We start from the raw sequence: 17,849 nt of genomic DNA on the forward strand, positions 1-17,849 counted from the left end.
TTTGTGAGAAATGCAGTTTCACAACTGTGCTTTGGAACTCGAGAGACAATGTGATGAATGTGTGGTGAAATGGAGTGAGCATATTAATAAGAGGAGAAGAAAATAAGGGAGAAATATATGACACTCAAGAGACGTCCGCGTTAACTAAAACCTTGTCTGGGATGTCAGAATCTTACTTTTGTATGCAAAATATGTGCAGATGTATTCCCCCCCCTCTCTCTCTCTCTCTCTCTCTCTCTCTCTCTCTCTCTCTCTCTCTCTCACACACACACACACACACACACACACACACACACACACACACACACACACACACACACACACACACACACACACAACCAAAAAGAAACACATACACACATCAGAGAAAGATAAAACAATGGCTAATATAATATAAAGTGGCAGACTTTTATGCTTCCTGCTAAGCACAAACAAGTTTAAGTTTAAGTTTGTTTATAAAAAATGTTTACCCAGGGACAGTGCACATTAATGAACATCTTCAGTTTCCACATCAATGTAAATGTGCCAGATGTTTGCTAATTAGCTAGTTTCCATCTGTAGTCCCTGCCTACCATGCATGCTTTACATGATACATCAAAGCTATTGCTCTCTACATATATTGATTTCAGTAAGATGGGCTAATAAAGAATGATAATATGAATGCTAATAAAAACTCTTTGAAGGTTGAGATGCCCGTCTTATCATTAATCTGACACCAAATCTATAGCTGTTATCGCTACTAAGACTGCGTTGCACAACTGGTATCTTGACATAGCTTAAGAGTAGATGTGTGAAACAGAAAACACACCATGCAGCCTCAGCTAGTAGAACAGTCACTGTATTTGTATTTGGCACCCACTGCGCAGTTCAGATTGACATCAATGTAAGGCTGCCCCCTCGGTCTATTGGTAACTTGATGAATAGTCACAAGACATGGCTGAATGACTGAATAGACACTTTAATTAGCAGGTCTTTAAAATTGCTTCGCAATTTGTGCGTAATGTAATCAATCCAATGTGTGTATCAAAGTCCACTGCATTATGTGCCACAGATTTCCTGTCTTTTCCCATTCATTACAAACTCTATCGAAAACAATTTAGTAAACCAACCATTATAATTATTATTTGATGGCCAATTCTTTCTTTTTTTTTAATAAAGAGAGCTTATATCTTTCCTATGGGTGGGTGGCCTCAGTGGAAATTGAACCAGCAACCCACCCAGTGTCAGTGAAATGCTCTATCCATTGAGTTCCACAGCGAGCACCTCTGTCCATTAATAAAACTACGAGGGACAGATGTCCATCAATGCAAACAAATCAACTATGAGGGGACAGGTGTCCATCAATGCAAACAAATCAACTACGAGGGGACAGGTGTCCATCAATGCAAACAAATCAACTATGAGGGGACAGGTGTCCATCAATGCAAACAAATCAACTATGAGGGGACAGGTGTCCATCAATGCAAACAAATCAACTACGAGGGGACAGGTGTCCATCAATGCAAACAAATCAACTACAAGGGGACAGGTGTCCATCAATGCAAACAAATCTCAATGCAAATAAATGCAAAAAGAAAAAAAGGAAAGAAAAGAGAAAGAAGGAGAAAGAGAGAAAGAGAGAGAGAAATGAAAAACTGGAACCGTCATGAAGTCAGCTCACCGTAATCCTGGTTAGAATAGCTGGCTCTGTACTATATTGCTAGGCTGCAACCTTTGGTCAAGTAATAAAACGACACCTCATAAATCTCCCTGAGTTTTCTTTTTTCTTTTACATCTGAAATGTAATGTTGTTTAAACAAGTTGTATTGTAGTGCAAATGAACTATGGCCTCCTTTTTCATTGGACTTTTTCTTTTACTTGTATTATTATTCTCTTTTATTTTTTTGCTTGCTCATGACTGACGTTTTGCTTTTCACTCTCTAATGGATCATGCAAATTTGAGAACGTTCAATTCGCTTCATGGGGCAAATGCATGTTAGTGATCTTTTAAATGCTGTAGGCCTGCTCCCTCATATCCAAGAACATGAAATGTGGCCTCTTTGATTGTTACGTGATAATGTCGTGATCCTACGCCCGAGACAGTGATATACATCTACATGACTGGATTCAAAGGAGGTGAAGTGAAGTGAAGACGTTTCCACAATGTCATTTGTTCCCCGAGGAGGGGATGAGACTACGGACATGCAAACGTCCTGCTTGTCGTGCACTGCAGAGGAATAAAGGTAACACACGGACGCGTACTTCTTTTCGTTGTACTGTACTTGTACTTTTTAATCTAATCTAAGAAAGAATGCTATACACCCAGGAATGTGCCCAAGCTGATGGGTGTAGACAGTATACACACACATTACACACATTAACACCCCACCCACCCACACACACACACACACACACACACACACACACACACACCCACCCACACACACACACACACGCACGCACGCACACACGCACACACACACACACACACACACACACACACACACACACACACACGTAAATGCATATGGCACATGGAAAATGAATACGGCAAACCCAGTGAAAATGTTTGCGAGCCCAGATTATTTAAATAAAGACATCTACCCATGTTTCTCTCATGAGGTTTTTCCCCCACCAGACAAGGTTTATTGTCACTGTCCTATGTTGCTTGTTTGAATCTACCTTTGTTACGTGAGAATCAGTGAGAGAGGGGCTGTCACTAACACAGACGCACGCATACACACACACGCATACACACACACCCAACATCCTTTGCAAAAAGATCTGGGTTGAGTCATATCCGACAAAATCAATTAGGAGCAACTGCACATAGTGACGTCATTGCTTAGTCTTATTGCATGCAAACACTGGAAATGGTATAATGTTCATGTATGAACCAGCTTTTCAAAGTGGGCTGGTATTATACACCCTGCTGCACTTCACGTTTCAGCCACTAGATGGTGCCACTGATTAACTGCTGGATCAGATCAAATTGCTTGTCTTTATGACGTGCCCCTCTTCAGACTCCAGAGTCTGTCTGCTCTATGTCTAGACTCAAGTGTCCCAGTGTCCACCTTCATGGAGTACAGAATACACATGTATCAAAAATGTAGACCTGCATTCAATAGATCATTCTTTTTTTTGTGCAGTTTTATGACGGCGTTGCTATGGTTCTAATGGTGGTGACGTGGTGAATGAAAATGATTTCACACAATAATATCAATTGAGGATTCAGTGTGGACGCAACGACTTAATCAGGATTTGCAATATTGCTACTGAATTTGGATGGCAGATTTCATAGCAGGGCATGTTCGTTGCCAATACGTCTGTAAAAGTGAACAAGCAAAAATACATTGGCTACTTTGACCAGGAAAAATGACAAACAGCTTAGGTTAAAAGTGCCTGATTCACTGAGCGAATAGGAAAAGCCACAGCTATAATACAGATTCTTAAAAATAGATTCTAAAAACATTATCACATTGATTCATTTAGCAACAATAGCCTGTACCTATAATCATATACCCTGTGGTAAGAAATCATGGAGCTACGGTTCAGAGTCTGTGTGCGAATGCTTAACAAGAGATGACGTTTAAAAGTGGATGGTTCTGATGGGGTGGAATATTACCGATGGGATCAAAGGTCGACGATTGTCCGTTTGTATGTTGTGAAACCCGCCCCCTTCTTTCTGTCAGTTGAACATGTGTTCCTTGATCTGGACGCGACCAACACATTATGCATATTTGGAGCTCCGTTTCATAAGCGCTGTGGTTTCTGGATCAAATGATCATCGTAGTTCTAGCACTTGTCAATAGTTCTTCTTTTTTTTTGTCCGTTGGGACCAGTAAAACATTGAAACAGAACATGGCTTTTGAAAGCCATTGGTGTGACTAAATCAAACTTCAATGACAGAAAAAAATTGGGGGCGGAGGGGGGATTATATTTCTTTTTGGGATGTTTAGCTCCAATGGAGCCTTTTTCTTTTTTACAACATGAAATTCAAACATCACGAAAGCCAAATAAAACATCAGTCGCCGACTGAATAACATGCATGGGGGGCCGTCTCCTGGGCAGCATGTGTTTTGTAAAAAAAACGCTGCGTTCTGTACGCCGGCTCTCTGTGACCTCACTGCGGAACAGAATCAAATCCAACCGAGAGGCCGAAGGTAGATGATGAAGATGAGGAGGTGGAGGTGAAGAAAGAAAAAGAAACAAACAGAAGAGAGGTGAAGAAGGGGGCCACACAGCGTGGCGGCTGTCCGTGTGAGTGCAGGGGCCAGATCGCCGACGACACGCCAGTCTTTCCTTCAGCTCCACGTCTCTTCAACACCACAGACCGTGGCCGCGGGACGTACGGTGAGGCACGGTGAGGACGAGCTCTCATACCGTACACCGGCGCTCCCTGCCGCTAGCCGTCCACCGGCAGGGCCTGCTCGAAGTCCGAGCCAAACAGCTCCTTGTATAAGGGGGGAAAGTGGGCGCGCACAATGTCCGGGTACGTGGCTTTGAAAGCCGTCAGCTTCTCCGTGTGTTGGCTGCACAGAGCCCGCAGCGTGGACACCTTGCATATCAACTGCATAGGAATCACAATGGAGAGTTGATTAGAGGAGATGGAATAGGTGGCATTTTATTGTGATACAAGTTACTAAGTTAGACATATCAGTGTGTGTGTGTGTGTCTGTGTGTGTGTGTGTCTGTGTGTGTGTGTGTGTGTGTGTGTGTGTGTGTGTGTGTGTGTGTGTGTGTGTGTGTGTGTGTGTGTGTGTGTGTGTGTGTGTGTGTGTGTGTGTGTGTGTGTGTGTGTGTGTGTGTGTGGATATTTGTGTGTATGTGTGTGTGTATGTGTGTGTGTACCTTGGTCAGTATGCTGTCCTCTCGGTGGTTCTTCTGCAGGGTGTGTTGAAGCGCCAGCTGGATCTTCTGTTGAAGTTTCTCCACCTTGACCTTCTCCTGAAGCCAGGACCGGTCTGAACACACACACAGACACAAGAAGGAGGAGGAGGAGGAGAAGAAGAAGAAGAAGAAGAAGAAGAAGAAGAAGAAGAAGAAGAAGAAGAAGAAGAAGAAGAAGAAGAAGAAGAAGAAGAAGAAGAAGAAGAAGAAGAAGAAGAAGAAGAAGAAGAAGAAGAGAATAAGAAGAAGGAGAATTAGGAGAATGAGAAGAAGAAGAAGAAGAAGAAAAGGAGAATTAGGAGAATGAGAAGAAGGAGAAGATGATGATGAAGAAGATGATGAAGAAGATGAAGAAGATGAAGAAGAAGGAGAAGATGAAGAAGAAGGATAAGAAGAAGAAGAAGAAGAAGAAGAAGAAGAAGAAGAAGAAGAAGAAGAAGAAGAAGAAGAAGAAGAAGAAGAAGAAGAAGAAGAAGAAGAAGAAGAAGAAGAAGAAGAAGAAGAAGAAGAAGAAGAAGAAGAAAAAAAGGAGGAGAAAAAGAAGAAAGTTGGTCAAATAGTATGTGCACTCTGGAGGTCACCCAGTGTTTGTGCGTGGCTGTAAACATGCATTACTCCATGACTACACACTGTAAGGTTAGGATCCCAGTGCAGGTATAACTGTGTGGTGAGAACTGTGTCTTACCTGCTGACATGAGCACGAACGCTGAGAACAGGGCGATCTCGTCCTCCGAGAGGTGCAGCGCACACATGCTCTTACCGAACTCAAACACAGAGCTGATCAGATCCTCGCAGCCTGGAGAGAGAGAGAGAGACACACACACACACACACGCACACACACGCACACGCACACACACACACACACACACACACACACACACACACACACACACACACACACACACACACACACAGCCATGAGTAAATAGAAAACATAGAGATTATTGACAGTGATGGTGATAATGATATTATCTACATGAAGCAAAACAGCTAACCAGTGAAACCAGCTAGCCAGTCTCTAACCAGAGAGACATCTAGTCGCTAACCAGAGAAAACAGAATCTAGTGCAGGGGTGGCCAACCAGTCAGAGACTAAGAGCCACAAAAATTACTGTGGTACCACAAAGAGCCACACCATATACTGTACCAGCGTTTCTCAACCTTTTTTTTCAGTCACGGCACCCTTCATGTGTTTATAGGTCTCACCCTCTGGCCTCTGAAGTTGCGAATGTCTTTTTTATTTGGGCCTCACAGGGTTAAAAGTACCCACGGTTGCAAAATTACAAAATCACTTTTAGCCATTTAAAAAAAGAATGTTTATTTAAACATTTTTAAGCACATGTATAGTCAATTGGTCCTGTTGTTCAGCCTCACAATGCTATTTGATAGTAAATGTGTTTATATGTCCCTCTTAAGCCCGAGATATACAGTAAAAGTGTATATTTTCAGCATTATGTTTGTTTACCAATTATTTTAACTGTTATTAGTGATATATAAGATTATAGAAATCTCAGGGCATTGAGTCGGAAACCGGCGCATATTGACAGGAGGAAGTGGCACAGCCAAAAGTGAGTGTAGTATTTTGAAGGAAGAGACTCAGGGCTTTAGAATTTTGAAAAACTACCCTACCCAGCTCACACCAGCCCCTGTCAATCATCTGACTTCTGGATTGACTTTTTTATTTCTCTTATTTTTTGGGATTATCTCCCACAAACCTGAATGTTATTGCCATGAAACAGAACGCAGTTAGTTTCTCTACCTTTCTGTGAACGTCTTGCAAAAAACGGTGTTGCAATACGATGAAAAATGGTGGAGAAATTTACATTATAAAAAAGATGGCAGAATTCAGTACTGTATCTACAAAACCTTCTGTTTAATCATCTTCCCTTTATTAATTTGCTTAGATTTTTCAGGTCTGGTCAATTTTAGCATGGTGTTATTCACAGTCAAAGATAATATATATTTTTTTAAATAGAATTGATATTCTCCTTTGGTTCATTACAATTTACTCAAGCCTAGTAACAGACACACTATTTCTGACACTGATCCATATAATTATGTCCCTAGATTCAGATACCAAGAACATGCAAAAAAAAAAAAAAAATTATGTTTATTCTACGCCCTTAGTGAATTATATATATATTTTTTTTTTATGGATGGAAGAGCCGCACATTGACGTGCAAAGAGCCGCATGCAGCTCGCAAGGCCCGGGTTGGCCACCCCTGATCTAGTGTATCTCTAACCAGAGAGCAGTCTAGTCTCTAACCAGAGAGAGCAGTCTAGTCTGTAACCAGAGAGACCAGTCTAGTGTAGTCTCTAACCAGAGAGAGCAGTCTAGTGTATCCCTAACCAGAGAGACCAGTCTAGTGTATCTCTAACCAGAGAGAGCAGTCTAGTGTAGTCTCTAACCAGAGAGAGCAGTCTAGTGTAGTCTCTAACCAGAGAGAGAGAGCAGTCTAGTGTATCTCTAACCAGAGAGAGAGAGCAGTCTAGTGTAGTCTCTAACCAAAGAGAACAGAGTCTAGTGTATCTCTAACAAGAGAGAGCAGTCTCTAACCAGAGACTATCGGGAAATCGAAAATAGCATTATGTTTTAAGGATTATTATCAAAACCTCTATACTCCAGAAGTAATAGGTGTGGACCCACAGAAAATTAAACAATACCTAGACATTTTAAACCTTCCCACAGTGTCCGTTAAACAAAATAATGAATTAGTACAACCAATAGTAGAGACAGAAATCCAGAAGGGTAAACCGGGAAAAAGTCCTGGAAGTGATGGATTTACTTACGAATTCTACAGGGAGTTTAGATACCTAGTTACTCCCATTTTATGTAGAGTTTTTAATGAGATCCTACAAACAGGAAACTGGCCGGACACATGGAATTCTGCAATCATTACTGTTATACCTAAAGAAGGAAAAGACCCGACAGACTGTTCATCATTTTTGATCTACATTTAAGAGCAATATTGGTCTATACTACTATACTACTACAAACTATGGGGTTCTGTCTGGATATAAGCTTAATTTAAATAAAACTGAAGCTATGGAAGTAGGTGACCACTTGGAGAAAGACTTCAAAAAACAGTTTAACTTTAAATGGGACCGGAACAAAGTGAGATATCTGGGAATAACTATACCTGTCCTAGACCATCTACATCAGTGTAATTATGGAAGTTTGGAGAACTCAGTAAATAAAGGAAGATCTGAATAGGTGGAAAATTGTACCTCTCACTTTATTTGAAAACATTTATATTATTAAAATGAACATCTTGCCACGTTTTCTATTTTTATTCTAAAACATTCCATTATACATAACACCTAAATGTTTCAATGTTTGGGAGGGGCTGCTGAGAAAATGTATATGGGATGAAAAGAGCCTAGAGTCAAACTCAAAATCATGCAACAAAAAAAAGAAGGAGGGGGACTAGCATTACCAAATTTTATTAATTATTATTACGCAGCACAGGTAAAACCGATTCTAATATGGATGAAAAACGAGATGAGACCCAAATGGAAGTCAATTGAGTTGAATCTAGTGGAATCACTCAGCACATTGATCTTCTCTAGATATAAAAAAGCACAGATCAAAATACACAATTACTCTATATATAACACATTTAAAATCTGGATGGAAATATGTAAAATAAATAAAATTAAGGAACAAGAAATTATCTGCTTAAGACAAATAGCATGGGACCCAGATTTTTCTTCAAACAGTATTGATGGTTTTTTTAAGACATGGGAAGCTAAGGGCCTCATACGTTTCTATCAAATGTACAATGAAGGAGTGGATTCTTTTGAAAATGTAGCTAATAAATATGCCTGTCCTAGTAATCACTTTCACCGATACCTGCAAGTAAGAAGCTACTTAAGAGAAAAAATCCAAATTAAAACTCTTGAAGAGCTCCACCCCTTCTGAAATACATGATAAAGACCCAACAAAGCCATAACCTCAAAAACACAACTGGACAAATCTACAGAATGCTTCAAGAAAACAAAATTGAAGATTTAAGCTATATTAAAAATAAATGGGAGAAGGAACTGAAAAAAAACATACGAGATAAGGAGTGGAATCAAAGCTTTAAAGATATCTTCCATTACATAAAATCACCCTTTTGGCAGGAGTATGCTTGGAAAATAAATATGAGGTATTTTAGAACACCATCGAGTATGTCCAAATTCGCACAAAATGATCCCGGCTGCTGGAGGGAGTGTGGGGAGAAGAATGCTGACCATACACATATTTTCTTCACATGTAAAAAAAATACAAATCTACTGGTCAGATATTTTAGACATAATGGAACAGATGTTTGAGGAAGTGGGTATAGAAAAACATGATATACTCTTAGGAACACGCCCCAAAAACCTACAAAAAGAAGAAGTATACATTTATTTTTATTTTGAGAGCTGCAGAAAAAACTTGAACCCCCGAAAGTAAACAAATGGTTAGAAACTGTAGAGGACATATATAGTATGGAAAAGGTAACCTACAAAATCAATAAGAATGAAAATATGCTGGGAAAAAGATGGGGTCTCTTTAAACTATGGAGGGGTACTAGATGACAGACAGATCAGTCTTTGAGGAAGATTTTAAGTAACAGTGATGTCTTGATCTACTGCTCAATTGTTGGGGAACACCCCTTAGGCCTACAGCTACACCTACAATGAAAATTCAAGCCTTTTTACTTGTATGGGTGATGGGTAAAAAAAAAAAAAAAGTGTCAAGATTTAAAATATGCGTATGTACATTTGTGTGTGTATGTACGTATGGATATGTGCAGTTATGTATGTGTATGTGGGTACACATACTATACCTAAATGTAAAATGACTTTCTTTGACACAATAAAGTATAAAAAAAAGAGAGACCAGTCTAGTGTATCTCTAACCAGAGAGAACAGTCTAGTGTATCTCTAACCAGAGAGAACAGTCTAGTGTATCTCTAACCAGAGAGAACAGTCTAGTGTATCTCTAACCAGAGAGACCAGTCTAGTGTATCTCTAACCAGAGAGACCAGTCTAGTGTATCTCTAACCAGAGAGACCAGTCTAGTGTATCTCTAACCAGAGAGACCAGTCTAGTGTATCTCTAACCAGAGAGAGCAGTCTAGTGTATCTCTAACCAGAGAGACCAGTCTAGTGTATCTCTAACCAGAGAGACCAGTCTAGTGTATCTCTAACCAGAGAGAGCAGTCTAGTGTATCTCTAACCAGAGAGAGCAGAGTCTAGTGTATCTCTAACCAGAGAGAGCAGAGTCTAGTGTATCTCTAACCAGAGAGCAGAGTCTAGTGTATCTCTAACCAGAGAGAGCAGAGTCTAGTGTATCTCTAACCAGAGAGCAGAGTCTAGTGTATCTCTAACCAGAGAGAGCAGAGTCTAGTGTATCTCTAACCAGAGAGCAGAGTCTAGTGTATCTCTAACCAGAGAGAGCAGAGTCTAGTGTATCTCTAACCAGAGAGCAGAGTCTAGTGTATCTCTAACCAGAGAGAGCAGAGTCTAGTGTATCTCTAACCAGAGAGAGCAGAGTCTAGTGTATCTCTAACCAGAGAGAGCAGAGTCTAGTGTATCTCTAACCAGAGAGAGCAGAGTCTAGTGTATCTCTAATCAGAGAGAGACCAGAGTCTAGTGTATCTCTAACCAGAGAGAGCAGAGTCTAGTGTATCTCTAACCAGAGAGAGCAGAGTCTAGTGTATCTCTAACCAGAGAGAGCAGAGTCTAGTGTATCTCTAACCAGAGAGAGCAGAGTCTAGTGTATCTCTAACCAGAGAGAACAGAGTCTAGTGTATCTCTAACCAGAGAACAGAGTCTAGTGTATCTCTAACCAGAGAGAGCAGAGTCTAAAGCGACCAAGGAACAACTTCCCTTTGGTGGTAAGCTCGCAAAATCAATGCAAAATTAACAAACTCAGAAATGTAAGATATACCTGCCCTGGGTTAGAAGCTTATTATCTTCCCGAAAATGGAAGCTCTGCCTATTATAGAATAATATGTATTTTAAGTTTTAATTTAGCTGTAATTTCACGCTCCATTCCATTCCTCGCTGAGCTGCCTGGCGAGAGGACTTTGAGGACGCTCTCTCCAACGGGCTTTCCAGGTGTGTTCTTGATGAATGCGCAGCCCTGAGTACAGTGTTCGTTTTTACCAACATGTTGTAGTAAAAAGGTCTGTTCCCCTTCAACACTAAGGTCACTGATGTTCTCAACACCTTTGTCAATGACACTCAACTGGCTTAAATTACTGCAGATTAGTGCGTGCGTGTGTGTGTGTGTGTGTGTGTGTGTGTGTGTGTGTGTGTGTGTGTGTGTGTGTGTGTGTGTGTGTGTGTGTGTGTGTGTGTGTGTGTGTGTGTGTGTGTGTGTGTGTGTGTGTGTGTGTGTGTGTGTGTGTGTGTGTGTGTGTGTGTGTGTGTGTGTGTGTGTGTGTGTGTGTGTGTGTGTGTGTGTGTGTGTGCAGGATGGATAGATATTGCACTGCAGCTGTCTGTATCTGAGGTGACGGGTGATTAATAGGTACAATGTGATTAGTATCACTTGCTGTAGTGCACGCACACACAGACACACAAACACACAAGCACACACACACTCCTCACCTAATGCTTTGAAGACATCCGGCCCAGCATATTTCCCGTCAAAGTAGACGGTGTTGTTCTGCGTGTCAAACGCACGGCACATTCTGACAAACACCACCTCCAGAGAGCCTGATGAAAGGAAACGCGGAGTTAAGTCACTACCTGAAGGATCGAGAAGCTGAACAGTATCAGTGCCTGAAATGACATTTAAAGATCCCTCCGTTTTACCCCCTTTTGTCTGCACATAGTCCTTGATTGATTGATTGATTGATTGATTGAAAACTTTATTAACAGATTGCAGAATGGGTACAGTACAGTACAGCTCAATACACACAATTGTTAAGGGGATGCAGACCAGAGAAAGACTTTCGTCTTGTTTACATCAGGGTCCCCCACTTTCAATTAATCATAACATATATGACACACACGACATACAGATAGACAGTACTGCTACATCTATACATGTATGACATACCAGATTTGCAAATACAGTACTGTTTGTGATACAAAAATAGTCCAGAAAAGAGAGTATATACATTTGACGTAGAAACTGTACATTGGAGGAGGTTGGGTAGGTGGGGTGGGGTTGGGTGGGTGGGGGGGGGGACTGTACATTGGAGGTGGTTGGGTGGGTGGGGTGGGGGTTGGGTAGGGGGTGGGTGGGGGACACTGTACACTGTACATTGGAATATTGACAAAGCCATACTTGGTAATTTACTGTACATTGGAGGGGGTTGGGTTAGGACATTTGCAGGGGCCAGTTTCGAATTGCAGTCTCCCGTAGGTGTTCTTTGAGAGTGTTTTTGAAAGTGGGTAGTGATTCACATTCCTTTACAGCTTTGGGTAGGGCGTTCCACATTGATGTGGCATAATTGCGAAACGTGTTTAGTCCCTTGTTTGAGCCGAATCTGGGTTTAACATGATTTGTGGAGCTCCCTCTGGTGTTGTGACCTTTGGGAAGTATTTTGACATGTACATGGGTACCTTGGTCGTGTAGTGTATCTTGTAGACCAGGCCCATTGCAAGTTGCTGTACTCTGTCGTCTACTCTAAGCCATCCTAGGTTGTCAAAGTGGGCAGGGGTGAGGTGGGTTCTAGGAGTCAGGTCAAGCAGTAGTCTGACCAGTTTGTTTTGAGATGTTTGTAATTTTGTTTTTAGTGCCTTTGAGGTGCTTTGGTACCATGAGGTGCAAGCATAGTCGTAGTACCCTTGAATGAGTGCTCCTGCCAGAGTCTTCAGGGTATTCTTGTTTACCAGAGAGGAGATCCGATACAAGAATCGAGTTCGTTGGTTGACTTTTTTTTTATTACATTGGATGCCATTTTGTCACAGGAAAGATTAGCCTCTAGGATGGAACCCAGGTAGGTAATTTCATCTTTCCTTGTGACAATATTGTCACCCACTGTAACTGAGAAGCCGTCGGTCTTGCTGAGTTTGTTATTTGAACCGAAGAGAATGGACTCTGTTTTGCCCATGTGTAATGATAGTTTGTTATCAGCGAGCCATATGCAGATTTTGCCTAGTTCCGAGCTGAGGGTTTTTTCAACCTGTAACTTGTTCTTGTCAGCGACCAGCAGGGCTGAGTCGTCCGCAAACAGGAACAAGTTGCAGTCACAAGCTGACGACATGTCATTTGCATAAATCAGGAACAGTAGCGGCCCTAGTATGCTTCCTTGTGGAACACCACAGCTCACTGGGAGGGGGGGGGGGGGGGGTAGGGTACCGTTTACCTCCACCATCTGTTCTCTCCCCTCCAGGTAGGAGGGGGATCATCCAGGTGGAACATCAAAACCAATTGCTTTTAGCTTGTCAATCAGAATGGAGTGATTGACAGTGTCGAAGGCCTTTTGTAGGTCCAGCATGACCATGCCGCAGTATTTGCCCGCGTCCACCTATTGTTTGATGTGGTCGTTCAAATAGAGAAGGCATGTGTAAGTGGAGTGGGATGTTCTGAAGCCAGATTGGAATTCGTAGATTCGATTTTTTTCCGCAAGGTACTTTTCTACCTGTTCGTATAAATTTGTTTCCATGACTTTCGAGATGGAGGTAAGGATAGAAACAGGGCGGTAGTTTCCTGGGTCTAATTTGCTGCCCTTTTTGTGCAGGGGTGTTACTCTCGCAATTTTGAAGTCCTTGGGGACGTGTCCCTGTTTTATGGAGAGTTTTATTATATGTGTGATGACTGGGGTGATGGCGGCTGCTGAGTCTCTGAGGAATTTGGAGGGGATGTTGTCATGGCCAGTGGCCTTGTTCGGTTGGACGGCGCTCAGTTTTTTGAGTACCTCATCTGTTGTTACCATTTCCAGTTTGAAGTCGTCTTTGTGGACCCCTAGGTTCTTGTAGTATGCTACTATGTGTTCTACCCCATAATGCCCTGAGTGGGAGGGTAGTTTGTTTACCAGTGTTGTGGCTATGTTTGTGAAGAAAGTGTTTAAGTAATTGGCTACATCCAGCTTGTCTGTGATGAGCGTGTTGTCCGTCTTTATGTTTATGTTTAAGAATCTGGTTTTAAGTTCCTGTACCCTCTCTTCCTGTACCCTTCTCTTCCTGTACCCTTCTCTTCCTGTACCCTTCTCTTCCTGTACCCTTCTCTTCCGTACCCAAACACAAGAGTTGCGTCACTCTGCACTTGAGGGCGAACACCCCAAACATTTTCCAATACAATTTTATTTTGGACCCCGCTCCTCCCCTCCCGCTTTATACACATTGTGAATGCGTGGTTCCTTTAAGATGTCAATCAAATGTAAATCAAATGAACCCCCTTCCCCACCCTCCAGAGGTCTGTTGCATTCACATATACGTAAATTCACGGAAGCTCTCCATTCCATTTCCATGGATCTTTAATGGTCGATGAAAATGGCCCCAACTCACTGCTTTTAATCAGGTACTGTATCTGTAAAGCCTTTGATTTGTTTGATTTCTCCTCATAATTTGTGTCTGCTGCTAATTCAAGGGTAATCCAGTGTCATTACAAGCTTGCATTGCAAGTGAGTGTAATTGTGTATGTGTGTAAATCAGAGAGGAAGACAGGCATTCAATCCCAGCTAACATTAGCCTTCAAATCGTCATTTTTATGTATGTGTGTTTGTATGCAGTGTATGTTCCAATGTACAGGTATACACTGCATATGCAATTATATATTCCTACATTTTAAGTAGATTTTTGAAAACCGAAATAAATTCAATGAGCACGTAATTGATATAAGTGGGAAAAAACAAGATGAACCCTTTCACTACCACACTACAGAAGGTTAACCCTTTGGTAGTGAAAGGGTTAACCCTTTGTCGTGTGGCAGTGAAAGGGTTAACCTTCTGTATTGTCGCAGTGAAAAGGTTAACCATTTGGTAGTGAAATGGTTAACATGTTTAATCTGAGACTCTGAAAACATCTCCACCCAGTAACTCTCAACCTATTCTACTCATCTAAACCACATAGTATATACAAATGTCACAGTCAAACACCTCCAGAATGATTTTCAGAAACCGATGTGTCAGTGACGGTATAATTCAACCAGGCATCAACATGGTAGGGAGTTATTTTGAAAGGTGTAAAAAGAGTGTGATACAAATGTGAGGCACCTGACGAGTTTCACCTCAAGTATGGTGTAAAATAAATATATCATATGGTTGTATCATGTCAGCCTCATGCCACAAAAGGCTGTCTGAGTGATCTCCTTTGTGCAGCCTGTGCGTGCAGCACTGCCTAAGATACTGATAATCCTTTTCTCCTTCTCCTTATTTGTACAGTCTTGTACAATGTTTTCAACAGCAGAAATGTCACGTAGTAAAGTAAATCAGTCGATTTAAAAAGCGTCTTTGCTGACCTGCTTTCAGCAGCACTATCTGGTCGTTCTGGCAGAGCTCCATGAAGCCGTCGATGCGCTTGGCAAACTCCACCACGTACTGGATGGCCTCTGTGATCTTTATGGAGCACAGCTGCCACATCACCTCCCGCGGCTAACGGCAAAACAACAAGAGCAGGGCGTGAGACGGGCAGGAGCGCCTCACTTACAACAGGAGTTACATGAGACAGACAGGAGTTACATGAGACAGACAGGAGTTACGTGGGACAGAGGAGTTACATGAGACAGACAGGAGTTACGTGAGACAGACAGGAGTTACATGAGACAGACAGGAGTTACATGAGACACACAGGAGTTACATTAGACAGACAGGAGTTACGTGAGACACAGAGGAGTTACATGAGACAGACAGGAGTTACGTGAGACACACAGGAGTTACATGAGACAGACAGGAGTTACATGAGACAGACAGGAGTTACGTGAGACACAGAGGAGTTACATGAGACAGACAGGAGTTACGTGAGACACACAGGAGTTACATGAGACAGACAGGAGTTACATGAGACAGACAGGAGTTACATGAGACACACAGACAGACAGGAGTTACATGAGACAGACAGGAGTTACATGAGACAGACAGGTAGGAGTTACATGAGACACACAGGAGTTACATGATACAGACAGACAGGAGGTACGTGAGACAGACAGGAGTTACATGAGACAGACAGGAGTAACGTGAGACAGACAGGAGTTACATGAGACAGACAGGAGTTACATGAGACAAACAGGAGTTACATGAGACAAACAGGAGTTACATGAGACAGACAGGTAGGCCTGCCACGATAACACATTTTGCTGGGCGATTAATTGCCCCCGAAAATATCGCGATAAGCGATATTATTGCGGCCGGTTAGAGAATCTTTTTTTGAGAAATTTATTTCCCAAAACTTTTATTTTGAAGCCCACCGCTCCGTCTTTTCCGGTGTTTTAGACTTTTATTTTGAAGCCCACCGACCGGACCGGAAGTATTGTTGTGATTATCCTAGCAGAACCTATGAGCCGACAACTTGTCTCGTCCGGTTCTGTGTTTTTGAGCTAATGATAAAACAAATATTGAGATTGTTGGTGAACAACTAACTTTAGGTTAGTTTTAACGTTAGCTACTAACGTTAGATGCAGCTACTACAGGCAATCAACGATGAGGAGGAAGCGTCAAAGCAGTATATAATAGAATAGCTGTGGTGCGTAGGCACTGCAGCACGACTCGAAACTACCTACTACGTTATAATAAATTAATTCATGTTTAACTTGTCCCTGTGTCCAGTCCTTTGACTAGCCCCACCCGTTCATTGTAAACAATGATGCATGTAATTGTATTAACGTTATTCTGTGTTGTAGCTATGCTATACGTTGTATTTCGTTTGTTAGCTATTTAGCTAATGTTGTTAGCATTGAATGAGAATCAACACTTGATCTTTCATCTTTATTTAGCAGTCCAGTTTCTCCGGGCAGTAGCGAGTAACTACTTGGGTCTAAAAATAGCTAACGTTACACTATAAATAACGCTACTTGGTTAAAAGGAGCAACACTATTGAGAAATGTAGTTAAGCTATGTGGCGTTGCCCCACGGAGCTCCTGTGCTGTGCTCTGTAGTAAAGCCAGCGGCCCGCCTCCCAACACGGACAGTGACTGACAAGGGGCACTGGTTCCGCCTCATTAAAACAAACGCGCAAATAGCAATTAATCGCGCCCGTCAAAATCATTGCATTAATTTTAATTATCGCGGCAATTAATCGATTTATTGCTTATCGCGGCAGGCCTACAGACAGGAGTTACATGATACAGACAGGAGTTACATGAGACAGACAGGAGTTACATGAGACAGACAGACAGGAGTTACGTGAGACAGACAGGAGTTACATGAGACAGACAGGAGTTACATGAGACAGACAGACAGGAGTTACATGAGATAGACAGGAGTTACATGAGACAGACAGGAGTTACATGAGACAGACAGGAGTTACATGAGACACACAGGAGTTACATGAGACAGACAGGAGTTACGTGAGACAGACAGGAGTTACATGAGACAGACAGGAGTTACATGAGACAGACAGGAGTTACATGAGACAGACAGGAGTTACGTGAGACAGACAGGAGTTACATGAGACAGATAGACAGGAGTTACATGAGACAGACAGGAGTTACATGAGACAGACAGGAGTTACATGAGACAGACAGGAGTTACATGAGACAGACAGGAGTTACATGAGACAGATACGAGTTACATGAGACAGACAGGAGTTACATGAGACAGACAGGAGTTACGTGAGACAGACAGGAGTTACATGAGACAGATACGAGTTACATGAGACAGACAGGAGTTACATGAGACAGACAGGAGTTACATGAGACAGACAGGCGTTACATGAGACAGACAGTCAGGAGTTACATGAGACAGACAGGAGTTACATGAGAGAGACAGGAGTTACATGAGACAGACAGACAGGAGTTACATGAGACAGACAGACAGGAGTTACATGAGACAGAGGAGTTACATGAGACAGATAGACAGGAGTTACATGAGACAGACAGGAGTAACATGAGACAGA

At 42.0% G+C, this 17,849-nt stretch overlaps 1 protein-coding gene across 1 annotated transcript in view; it reads right to left on the bottom strand.

Annotated features, from left to right (window-relative positions):
- Positions 1-211: 211 nt before the first annotated feature.
- The window catches only part of LOC311247240 (nuclear receptor ROR-alpha A-like), a 114,021-nt gene continuing 96,383 nt past the window's right edge, over positions 212-17,849 (bottom strand). Inside the window, 5 exon segments of the mRNA XM_084337581.1 lie at positions 212-4,549; positions 4,831-4,943; positions 5,555-5,665; positions 11,457-11,564; positions 15,259-15,391. Coding sequence (XP_084193707.1) covers positions 4,385-4,549; positions 4,831-4,943; positions 5,555-5,665; positions 11,457-11,564; positions 15,259-15,391 — 630 coding nt within the window. The 3' untranslated portion in view covers positions 212-4,384.

Source organism: Notolepis coatsorum (genome assembly GCF_963971535.1).
Source record: "Notolepis coatsorum genome assembly, chromosome: 20".
NCBI lineage: Eukaryota > Metazoa > Chordata > Actinopteri > Aulopiformes > Paralepididae > Notolepis > Notolepis coatsorum.